This window comes from Agelaius phoeniceus, chromosome 1 (assembly GCF_051311805.1).
Source record: "Agelaius phoeniceus isolate bAgePho1 chromosome 1, bAgePho1.hap1, whole genome shotgun sequence".
In the NCBI taxonomy this organism is placed as follows: Eukaryota; Metazoa; Chordata; class Aves; order Passeriformes; family Icteridae; genus Agelaius; species Agelaius phoeniceus.
The window spans coordinates 71,813,185-71,825,964 of record NC_135265.1 but is presented as its reverse complement, the minus strand read 5'-3'; the positions used below and the strand labels follow the sequence as shown (position 1 = coordinate 71,825,964).

Genomic DNA, 12,780 nt, shown 5'->3' with positions numbered 1-12,780 from the left:
ATGATGTCAGTGTACATTATGTTTAAAACACAGTAAAAATAGCAAGAATAGCAAATTCAGCTGAGAAGGGCATGCTGCCATGTTGGCCTTATTCCTTTCATGTCAGTGCAGAATGCTCTCTTCATACATTTACTTGCACTGTGAAGCTAACAGAAAATAAGAATAGATTAGAATTTAGCTTATGCTATACAAGTAAGTAATGCAGGAGCCTCTACAGCTGTAGTCTCCATCTTTCCTCAACTTGTGTAGAGATCTACCTGAAGCAGCAGTGCAAAATTACTAGTTTTGCTTTTTGCTTTTCTTTTTCTCTAAAGTTATCTAGTTCTGACCATCTGCCTCAGTCTTCCAATTATTTTTTCAGTACAAATGTGACAGTTGTGTACAGAGACTGTTGTAAAAAGGGGAGTATGAGCCCTGTAAAGCTGATCTGTAGCTCTAGTGATATGTTATTTACTTCTGATGAGGAGAAAAGGTTAGAGTTCTGAACACATACTTGGTGCTACAGACCACATTTATATATATATATATATATATATATATATAAATTCTACAGAACTTAGAAAATAATTCCTGACCTTGACTGCAGTTCTGCAAAAATATTTCCAAAAGAGGAGACCAAGATGATTAGCTTTTGGATGTATTTTACAGAAACTGTGCTAAGGAAATGCAGTAAGCAACAATTGAGCATTACTGCTAAAGATGTACCTGCTTTTCAGCTGTGCTTCATCCACCTTTGAGACAGGGATAGATCATCAACTGTGGGACTGCTTTTTCCTTCAGCACAGAAGATTCTGCTCATTAATTAAAGTGATGGGAAATAAAGTATATCCACTTGTGCATATAGCTTCATCTTTATTTCAGATACTTTCAGCTGTTAGTGTTTGTCTTTCTCCTGTCAGCCATGGTCAACCAGGAAAAGTTGTGTGAGAAACTTCCATACCAGCTTCATTGTGGAACACAGACTTTGCAGAGCTCTTTAATACAAAGTGCAGCTTCCAGTCTGTAAAGAGGGCTTGAAGCCACGAATCTCATTGTTAAGTTAGCCCTACATTGTATTTGCCTTGGCTTGCCCTCTAGGTGATTGACCTATTTCCTATGTATTTCTGGATACTGTACTGAGCTGTCTTCACAGAGTTCATCACTGCAGTGATTTTTATTACCAAGCTTCAATTGTTTCTCCAGGCATTAGGGACAGGCTTTTCTAATGCTTACTGGTCAAAATGGGCTCAGAATACCTTTTTGCAGAGCTTTGATCACAGAACAGCCCCAACAGTGAGTGTAGGAAAAAATCATATGCAAGGATAAAGTAGTTTATTTTAAAATATTTGGGATGTTACTTATTACAGTGCTGACAACTTTTATGTCTCTGGATGCACTGTCTCCAAGTGTCTGTTAAACCCCCTAAGCAATGGATAACCTTCTGGAGAAATACTCTGGAGAATTTTATTTTCCATGCAATTTGAATTTCTAGATTAGCATTCTTGCTTTTACCTTTTGCTCTTGGTTATCACCTGTGGTCATTCCACAGGGAATTGTGTACAACAGACTACTTGTGTTGCAGTTAGGAGTTTCTGACATTTCCTTTTAGCTTTATAGTCTTAGTCTGTGTGTTTGAATGTACCATTGTGATTTGGGGCTGCCTGGTTTTGTGTGTGTTGAGAGCAGGTTGGAGGTCAGGAAACTGCTGGTTTGTCACTGTGAAGGTGACCATGAAGTAGTTGGTTTGTTTCTTATGCCAGTTGAGCTTGGAGGCTGAAAAATTAGTCTTTATTCTAATATGACCTAAAAATTAGTTTAGTATACTGCCAGCATCTTTTGAGAATCTTTTGAGAATAGTCTTTAAGCAAAGCTCGTTTTCTTTGTGAATAACAGTTTGTGTTTCTTCACACTTGAGACTAAGCAGCACCATTAGCCTCTTGGAAAAGTTGATTCAACATCTAGTCAAGGAGAGAGAACCCAGGAAGATTTTCTCATTTTTTTAGTGTCCTTTTTTGAGCTGATCCTTACTTACAGGAAGTATGATGACTCTAAGTTTAGTACAAGGAAACCATTTTTTCCCCGAATACCATAAAATGACAATATTGCGATAATGCTGTCACTAAAAATAGATCCCTAAAAATAAACCCACAGCTTCCTTTTGGTGGTGATTACAAATACTCAAACATAAACAAACCTCTGGTTTCCATGCGGAACTTGACTTCCTTTTCTTTGTGTGTGTGAATTCCTCAGTATTTGGGACCTTTGCTCTGAAGTCATATCTGGTCATTCTTGCTGTTGATGGCTTCTTATCATCTCAAGTGTGAAAGCAGAAGATTGGGCAAAGCAAACTTGAAGCCAGTTTTCTTGCTCTTTTGATGATAACACTTGAAAGCTTTCCTCCTCCTCTTTCCCTGAAAACCCTATTCTTTTGTGCCTTTTGTTATTAGAGGTTAGTTGACATTTTGGAAATTAACTTCTGGGTGTGTTTCAGTGTAGTCAGTCTATGTTAATGGTTCAGGAGGGAAGCCTGATATTTTGTCTCAGCTGGTTAATTTTGCATGTCTAAACAGTTCAGCTGATTTTAAAGTGTAATGGTGACTTGAAGCTCTTCATTTGTGTTTTAGAGAAATTAAAGTTTTGCTGTTGTGGTTCTTTTTTCTTTTGCTGGAATTTAGAGAGTCTGTGGTTCTTGTTTTGGGCTTGCTGCCTTCAGTTAATAATGTTTGTTGAAGTATTGCAGCCAAGAGTGAGAACAGAAAACTAGGTATTGCCCATGCATCTGGAATAGCATTCCAGTGCTGTCTTTTGAAGCCTCTAAATCAGGTTCTGGTATTGTTGAAGCTGAATTTGTACAGTTCTTGCATAACTACAGGAAAGCATCACCTGGAAGCTCAGTGAGGAGTTGTACATGTTATCTTTTAAGGTGTGTTCAATCCAGAAGGATCCCAAAGTGATTTCAGTAATCTCTGGAAGTGAAAGAGTAGAAACAAGTGGGAGGATTAATGTAATGTTGATCTTACTGAAGCTCAGGGGAACCAAGTGTCCACAGTGAGCACATACCATAGGACAGGAGGGGATTGCAGGGACTGACATACTGCACAGAATTTTGGTGTATGTAAGGTGTGATAATGGAGCTGATCTTGAAACTGAATGGCTGTAACACTGAAAGCCTTTCCAAGCAAAGTCTAGCAGCAAGGAAGAAAGGAGAGGAATTATTAGGAAAACCTAACTTTAGGGACATTTACTCTCCTTAGGCCTCTTATGTTAGTCAGTGGAGAAGGATTAAAGTCTCCAAGGAGAAGAGGGAATGAGTGCTGGAGACCAGTTTTTGGCCACAGGCCAGTAGAGCTATATCCATGATTATTTGTATCGCAAACCACTTGGATCAGAAGGCCTTTCTGTGTTAGAGTGGAATAATGGCCTGAAAAGAGTTCATCTCATTGTTGAATTAATGCATATGATACAGCTGTGTCAAAGAACCTAGATCAGCAGTTGAGGACCTAGCATAATCTCTTGCTGAACACAAACAAGAAAACCCTACCACCCTCTCCATGTGGGGCTGGGGAGACTCAGACAAGTGAACTTCCAGTGTAAGTCTTACTGGCAAGAGTCTGAAATCTATAATGTATCATAGAATGGTTTGAGTTGGAAGAGACCTTAAAGATTATCTAGTTCCAAAATTCCCACCATGGGCAGGGACACCTTCCAGCAGACCAGGTTGCTCAAAGCCCCATACAATCTGACTTTGAACACTTCCAGGGACGGGGCATCTGCAGCATCTCTGAGCAACCTTGGATTATCTTTGTAGCCTTCCTCTAGACATGCTTTGAAAAGTTCATGTCTTTATTGTGTTAGAGACCTTAGACCTCGTTGCAGCACTTCAGGTGGAGTCTCACAAGGGCAGAGTAGAAGGGGAGAATTATCTCCTTTGCCCTCTTGGCCACGTCTCTTTTCATGCAGCCCAGCCTGTAGTTGGCCTTCCTGGCTATGAGTGCCTGTTGTTGGCTCATGTCTGGTTTTTCATCAACCAGAACCCCAAGCTGCTCTCAGTGATGACTTCTACCAGTCTGTTGTCTCCTGACCCTGGTGCAGCTCCTGGGACTTGGACTTCCTAAACTTCATGAGCTCTTGCAGGCCCACTTTTCAAGTTTGTCCAGGTCCCTCTGGATGGCTTCTCTTCCTTCTCTTGTGTTATCTGTAAGCTTACTGAGGGTGCACTTGATCTCACTATGTCGTTGATAAACACATTGAAGAGCACCAGTTGCAAGACCTGTGATCCTGAGGGCCACTACCCTCCACCTGACAGAGAGCCATGAACCACAGCTTTGGCTGCATCCATCCACCAATTCCTTATCTGCTAAATAGTCCACCCTTCAACTCCATGTCTTCATGGTTTGGAGATAAGGATGTTGTGTGGGACTGTGCTGAAGGCCTTAGAGTGGTCCAGATGGATGACAGTGGTTGATCTTCCCTTGCTGACTGCTGCAGTCACTCTGTCATAAAAAGGCCACCAGATTGGCCAGGCATGATTTGCACTTAGTGTCTTGTATGTGCTTTAGCATTGCCTCCATGAGGATCTGCTGCATGTTTTTCCCATGCTGAAATGAAAAAATGCTGAAAGAAAGTCCTTGCTGGAGGGCTGCTCATTGCAAAGTCTGCGTGCTTGGCAGTACAGCAGCTTGTCTTTGTAAATAAATAAATCTAACAGAAATAGTAAGAAGAGAAAGGGTTTTTTCTTAATTTTTATTAGACTGTCACCTCTTTGGCAGTATTTAAAAATGAATTATTTTCAGTCAAGCTGTTCTAAGGATGTTAATATTCCTTGCTCCACCAAATGGAGATTCACATGTCTGAATTATAGGTAGCTTAATGCAACAGCTAATTACTGTCACTTAACTCTAAGTTACACCTTAAGCCTTGTCCTTGGCGGGATCTTAGTGTGAGCATCCCAGTGTGACTACCACCAAGGTACAGAGTTGATACCATTCCCTGGGTAATATCGATATCAGTACATTATCTCTAAAAGAAGACTAGTTTTCCTCCAGGAGGAACAAAAGTACTCATATTCTAGTAATGACTTTATATATATATACTGCCCAGCATTTCCAAATGACAGGTGATGAATGTCACATTTTTGTAAAATTCTTGCTCTCAAGATCTTTATGCTAAACTTGGGACACTGGCTTTCACATCTTTGATTTTTTTTTTTCTGGTCTCCTGTCATGAAAAGTAGAGGGAGCCCAACTTCTGGTTAATCCCCTTCACATTTCCCCCTCCCCACACATTTGCTAATGCTGTTTTCAGTTGTTAGAGGTTTGCACAAGGGCCAAAAGTAGAAGTGACTGGTCTGTTTATAAAACTTTGTACAGAGATAAGGAGAGCAGAGAAGTGACAAGTTTAAATTATTTTTGTTCCCCTGAGTCTTGCTGGCATGAGGTGTTTGTACTGGAGGCTTTTGGCTGCTTCACCTGCACAGGAGAGGTGGGGCAAGAATGCCCTGTGAATGCTGCCACACTGGCATGCACTTCTGCTCTGCTCTTAATAGGGAATTACTGCTCTGACCTGTGGCAGTGCCTGTTGGGTTTGTGGATCTGAGTGACAGCTTTCAAAAAAACCCTTTGCTGGGTTTTATATTTTCTGTGCAAGGCCCTTAGCTTGAGTTGGCATGTATCTAATTTATCATTCGAAAGAAAACAAAAAGGAGATGCCAGAAAAGTCAGTACCCTTTTACCCTTGGGCTGCACCCATTTTAACAGTTGTTATTTAAAAATGAAAATACATGGCTTCAAAGCAAAAGCAAATGTTTTTTTCCCTCCTCCCCTTCATTAAGTTTTCTGGCATTAGGTTGTTTAACAGGCTAAGGAGTTCCTCAGCTCTTGGCTGTGGCTGAGGGCACCAATGTGCTTCCTGGCTGTGGGCTTCACCTCCATGGAGGGAGCCTCTCTGCTGAGCAGGGCTTTGATGTTTGAATAGAAAGGAGGATTAGGATTTGAAGCAAGGTTAGTTCTCAGGTGAGGAGAACCTGTTTGCTCAAAGTTAGTTTAGGTATTTCAAGACAATATATCACTGTTTAGTTAAGGCTTATGCCGGCCTCGGTGGGATGTGATGATTATCAAACTGTTTAAAAACAAATCCTAAAGGAGAAAAATTAAACTGCCTTTGTATTGCATGTCTACAGCAGGTATAATTTAACACTGTCAACTCAGTTCAAACAGACTGGGAATTTGGCTGCCTCTACAGTGTGGGCTGTTTTGCTATTTTGTCTTCTGTTGAAGTCCTAAGCAGTAATTTCTTATCTGAATAGAACTATAGGTAATGGGATGAGGGTAAACAGGAAAAAGACATAATTACATTGGTTTAAATTCATGCCACAGGTCACACCAAAAGATGTCCTTGTGTAAACAAGACTTGTGTTTGTCCATACAGCTGGGTTCAGCTGTGCCCATTGCTGACATCCATTGTCAGCAACAGATCATTTTTGTAGTATAGCCAAGGCTTTAAAACAAAGACCATAATCAGTCTTGTTGCATAGCTCAGTGACAGAGGTGTCATTATACTGATGGACAAAGCAAAGTGGTTTTTCAGCCCTGTGTAGCAAAAGGCAACAAGAATATAGGTTGATGCAAGTGTTTTTCTGTATTTTTGTTGCCAGCAGATTTACAGTGAACCCATACTGTATTTTCACATGTCTTGGAATACTGTTTCCTTTTTAAAAATAATAAGTAAAGAAAAAAAATAAAATCAGAACACTTTGGCAAATTTCTTCTATTTGAAGTGTTGCCTGGAATTTAGGCATCAGAGGTACTGCTGGCTTTTTGAAATAGTTGTTTTTATTTGTAGGTGTATTGTGGCATAAGTAACACATGTGTAAAAGTGAGTTTTCATATTAGGGAGACTCCTGTTTCTTTGGCATGTGTGGAACTCTCAGGTGGGGAGGAGCAGAAGAAATACTGCCCAAGGGAGGGAGAGCACTCTGCAACAGCATTATTTGTGGTGGTATTTCTAGAATAAATCTGCATTTTGTTGCTGCTAGGAAAATGGAAAGCACAGTTACAGGTTTCTGGTGTTTGCAGTGGGTAGACCCATGGCTTTTTGTAGTACATGTGCTTCGTTGTGTATCACTTCTTCAAAACTACAGTTAGTTTGCTGTATTCATCTGAAGACTGAAAAAAGATAGAACAGTGTAGGCCTAGGATGCATAACTGAGGTTGCAGCAGGAACTGGAAAAAAAAAATCTTCCCTTGGACTTTGTGGTTTGATGTACAAAGTTCAGTGTGGCTTTATCCCATTACTACTCTTCTGGTATTACAGTGGGGGACATTGCAACACAATGACAGACTGTAAAGTATTTAAAAATCATATCCAGGGATTGGAGAAAGCAGTGTATTTCATATTGTTTATTTATATTTTTTGATGATTAAATATCCCAACTGAAAAACAGACTTCAAAGAAGTGTGGGGTCTTGCTTTGTGTTTGAGCTGCATGGGTGTCAAATGTTGCATGTGTTGCAGAGACAAGCCTTGACTCTACAGCTCCTTGCTGTAGCTCCTGTCATTGAGAGCTGGTGATGTACCATCTTCTGAGAAGGTCATTGCCCCAGCCATCTCTTCAGTGCTATTGGGGCTGGAAATGCAGCAGTGGTTTCGTGTGACACAAGTGTGAGGGGTCTATGCAGTTTGGGATATGCTGAGAAGACATTTGAGAGGGATTGGTTTCGGCCATGGCAGCTTCTGCGTGTGGAGTTTTGAATTGTGCTGCTTATGGTTTTATTTTTATATATGTACATATAGCATATCCAACAGCTATACTTAAGAGTTTTCCACAAGAAAACACCAAACAAACCATAGTAGGCACTTAATGCAGGTTCCCTGTGTATCCAGAAAGCCTTTCCCTCTAGCAGTGCTACCACAACTCTCTTCACAATTTTTGTAGGAGCATGGATGTGTTGAACACAACCCAGATAACTTGTTGGGATATTTATTTACAGTGGAAATTTTTTGGTTTGTTTTCTTCCAGTGGCAGCATGACTTTCTGCAGATAATGTCCTTTTCTCCAGATGCATTTTGTTCTTTGAGTGTGAAGGATATCCTACTCAGCATTTTCCCACCTTTTATCAGCTTATCTCTGCAGTGATTCTCCATAGTGAGTCAGGGAAACAAAGTGCTTTATTAAAGAACTGCATCATCTTTTAGGGAAAAAAAGTCTTTGCTTTTAATAAACAATAGCAAACTCAAGCATGTGCAGTCTTGCTATTTTCAAGTCAATTGTATACAATTGCAAGATTGATTGATTTCAGAATAACACAATTTCAGAATTTTGATATTCAGCTTCAAAATAACTGGTGAAAATTTCTGGTCAAAGAAAGAAAGTATTACAATTATGTTCTCCTTTGTTACTCTTCTTTTTTTTTTTCACCTTGTTGTTCTATTCTGTAGGAATTTGTTATAGAACAGTATTGAGCAATGGAAAGAGAAGTTTTATCCCTGCCTGTGAGAATAACTATGTGTGTTTATATGAGCTTTCCTTGTAATAATTTGGGAGTTAATCCTTAGAGTACTGTTTGGTAACAAAAAGACTTTGATAAAATTACAGTTGATTTCAGAACTTAGACCTTTTAAAATAATGGTTTTAACTTTTACAGTTATCTCTCTGGTAGAAGCATCATTCAATATTTGTCAATTGCATGAAAATATTAATTAAATGCTTTGTACAATAAAGTGCTCCCTTTAAAAAAAAGTCAAACAAAAAATAACCAGCACATACAACCTGTAAAAACAAAATTACTTTTAACTAGATTTATTTCTCAGGATTTGACAGTTTTAAGAAAGGATCTGCATCCTTTTTTTGGGCAACAGTAGAATTTGTATATTTGATTTTGTTTGGCTGCATTATCATGATTCCCACTCAGAGTTACCATTTCTGGTTGTTGAGATATTTTTGGAGTAATGAGCCTTACTAAGTGCTGCTGGGTTGCTTATTGCTGTTCATATCACATTCCAAACAAGTAGTTGGAGCAACAGTGTATACAAGTGTTACACCTGAAATCAAACATTCCTCCTTTTTAATTTAACGGGTGTCAGCAGTGTGATCAGAACTGTACAGCAGTGGGCATGAACAGACTGAATACCCAGCATTCAGAGATGACTGCTCAGTATAGCCTATGAATAATTCTTGTCTCATACTACAAGGGGAAGAAAAATACTAGCTACAGTAACAAAAGGACTGAACTAATTGAGTAACAAAATTTCACACATTTTAATGGATGTGGGAGGACTGGATTATTAATGGTTGTGTTGGAGAAAAACACTGCAGTGTCTGTTCCCCTTGAAGCTTATGGCTCTGTTATGTGTGTTTAAACAGCAGCCACTTATCCTAAGGCCTGTGCGCCTTGCATTGGAGAGGAAAAAATAATACTGTGGCCTTCCTTTCAGTAGCAAGCTACCTCCTCAGCATGTGATGCCCTTAGTTTCAAAGTGTCTTGTAGCAGGGGCTCCGTCTCAGCCCAGAAGGTTGAGTGGTGTGGCCTTCATCAGAGTTGAGAAGCTCTTATGTCACTGGGCATTGATGTGGAGTTGTTGGGTCTTTTTCTCTTTTTGCCCCTTAGATGTGGTATTTGTACCTCCAGAATCCCAGCATAAAAGGCCAGTGAAACAATAGCTGCTTTTGGTGTGAGCAGCTGACAGAACACCATAACTATTTGAGCACTGTTGGTGTGGTCCCAGAAATCTAAAATGGTGGTGAAGTTGTTTGCTTCTCTTCCTTTGGTCGAGCCATGCCTGCTCCAAAAATGCCTCTCCTTCTTCTAGCATTTGGCTCCTCTTCCTTGCCCACTGTCCCCACTGCCTTGCATTACTGTGTGGTGGTGCTTTGCCATGTAGCATGTCTGTGACACTACTTTGTGAAAGAACATTTTCAGTAGTGTAGGACAGAAAATATAAGCATTCTACATTAGAGCCTTGTGTTTGTTTGTTTTTGATTTTGCTGGTGATATTTTATTTATTTTTAGTGAAGTTTAGTAAATAAGTAAAACAGGAAGATGTAGTTCACCGAGGTGTATCCTAGAGATATGGAAAGGGGCAGTATTGCCATCACTTGAAGAAGTTTCCTATAGGTCTCTGTGGAATGACACTAGCTATATATATATATGTGTATATATATATATATATATATATATAGTGCTAGGTGATATGATTTTTTTTAGCCTCTGCAGATTGTGTTTGTTTTACCTTTCTCTTTCTAGAAAACAGTGTTAAGCCTCCAAATCTCAGTTTTGTTTTTGTCATATTTTTTTATCACTTTTGAACAGTCTTCTAATTCATTGAGAAGAAATGAGTGCTTGGTGCTTTGCTGCTGGGTTATTTTTTCTCTTCAGTAAGGTGTAAATGGGATAACTCTTCTTCTGTCATTTAATACCCATCTTCATCTTGGACATATGAAACAAAGACAGTGGTGATGACTGCTATCTCCTCACTTCTGCTTACTTGGAGGAGGCAGTGCTACCCAAAGGACTAAACTAAAGCTCATGTAATTTTTTTTTCTGGTTGTGATGTATTGCATAACTTCATAAAAGAAAATAGATTCATTTCACATATTAATTTGACAAACCTTTGTTCTTTTCTTCCTGCTAGTCCTCTGTGGACATGATTTAAGCACTGAAGCCAAGAAAGAGATCATGGCATAACTTGCAGCAATTATGTAAACTGTGTTAGATCAGCTATATATGCCAACACTGGCTTCTGCTGTGCTTAAAAAACAGTTTATCATGTGCTTAAAAAACAGTTTATCATGTGTAGGGGTGAAGGAATTTTTTTTTTTTTTTAATTACTGTATTAATATATTCGTGTTGTACTTGACTTCCAGGTTGCATCACAACGCATCAGCTCAGTGGATCTTTCATGCTGCAGCCTGGAGCACCTGCCTGCCAACCTGTTTTATAGCCAAGACCTCACTCATCTCAATTTAAAGCAGAACTTCCTGAGGCTAAACCCCAGCCCATCCACAAGTAGAGCGCTTAGTGAATTACAAAGGTAAAGTAGTATGGTTCTACCACTCTTCCTCTGTCCTTGGAGCCATGATCTGCAGGAACTTTCCTAAAAATTACTACCTCCTCTTGTGGAACATTGGCCTGACTGTAATGCTTCAGAAATTGGTTAACTTTGTGTATTAGAAACAGACTGGCTTTCATAAGAAACTTCATGTTTTTCTTGTAAATAGAAGGATATTTTCAGCTCAAAATGCAATTTTCATAATGTGTTTTTATGTACCTACTGAGGCCAGACTGTAGTTCTTCAGCCTTTGACTCGTGTGAGTATGAGTTGGTGAGCTGCCCATCAAAGGCAGCCATTCTACATAGGAGCAGTATTGCATGTGACCAAGGGAAGAAGTTTTCTGTTAGCCCCCCCCCAAGCAAAGGAAGCGCTGATTTCATAAATTCAGTCTGGTTCCTGTCTTCCTTCTACTCTGCTCAATCCTATTTTTCTTTCTTAGTATCTGTGACCTTCCAGTTCTTTCCACTGCAGCTCATCCAAGAGTGTAACAAATGGGTAGACAGCAGCATGATTGGTGCTCTGAATGATTTAATGTATGTGTTCTGTGGAATCAGCAGCCTTTCTGTGTTCACAAAGATGAATGTTCCCATACTGAATATAAAGTTGTGATTTTAATTTCAGTGGTAAGTGAATTGCAAAGTACCTCAGGATTGTATTTGTGGATTGTCCTGTTCAAACAAAATGTTTTAAACCACATTTCTAAATCCCTTCCTCTTTGAAAAACAACTGAAAAGTACAAGATGGATTATGTGGGCTGTTGTATTTTTATATCATTCCAAATTCATTTTGGAAAACCAAAAAATCTGGCATAATGAAAGATGAATGAACCCAGCAAGTCTGCTTCACAAACAAAGCAGGCAGCTATTCCAAGACCTTATGAGCACAGTCTGGAGAGAAATTCTGACTGGACTGTGAATGTCAGCATAGGTGTCCAGATAGCAAGTGGGATTTTAGCATAAGCTAGTGATGAACATGGACAAATAACCAGTGTCTCTTATTTTAATGGCTTCTTATATTTTTTTCCTTTTTAAGTATCAGAAAGTGTAAAGGAGATACTTGATTATGCTTTGTCTATGTACCTACAGTGAATTTCTGCTTGCAATAGGTTTGGATTTGTCTGTGTACCTGCAACTAATTCTGTTTGGGGTTAGAAAGCATTGATAATTAATGTTATAGGCAATGTTCATTCTCTGTTTAATTTTTTCTTGGTATTGCAGTTGTAGGAACAGCTGATAAGTCTTGCTGATAGTTAACAAACCATTAAATTTTTTCTTACTAACATGAGGCTGAACATAAAAGAGTGAAAGAGTTCAGATGACAATATATACTCCTGTTTTCTGAGATTCTGAGATGAGGAGAATCTGGAGAAGTGGCATCTACCTGAGGTGGTATAAAACTGATTGTCTCTCATTCTTATGTGAGCTGGCCCTATTCTGTAGGCAAGTAATATTCTGCTGTGCTTCCATTGCTTTGAGCTTGGCAAAAAGACACAAGGCAGATCTAGGAACTTCTGGAGAAAAAAAAATTAGGTTACACAGCACTGTTTTGGTGTACCTGAGTTGGTGCATCAGAAACTCCTGCCCTTGATGTTTCCCTTTGGCTGCTTGATGTCCTCCAGTCTTACCTTTACCCAGGACAGGTGGGATCACCCAGACAGTGAGTAGCTGGAGGAAGCTGTTGCCACTGTTTCCATTGCTGTGCCAGTGGGAAGGGCTCTGTGAAGTAGCAGTAGTTCCCACTGAGGGTTTGGAAA

At 39.5% G+C, this 12,780-nt stretch overlaps 1 protein-coding gene across 1 annotated transcript in view; it reads left to right on the top strand.

Annotated features, from left to right (window-relative positions):
* Nucleotides 1-12,780, top strand: part of PHLPP1 (PH domain and leucine rich repeat protein phosphatase 1) — a 136,770-nt gene that overhangs the window by 79,655 nt on the left and 44,335 nt on the right. Inside the window, exon 4 of the mRNA XM_054638764.2 lies at nt 10,840-11,006. Coding sequence (XP_054494739.1) covers nt 10,840-11,006 — 167 coding nt within the window. The remainder of the gene's footprint in view (nt 1-10,839; nt 11,007-12,780) is intronic.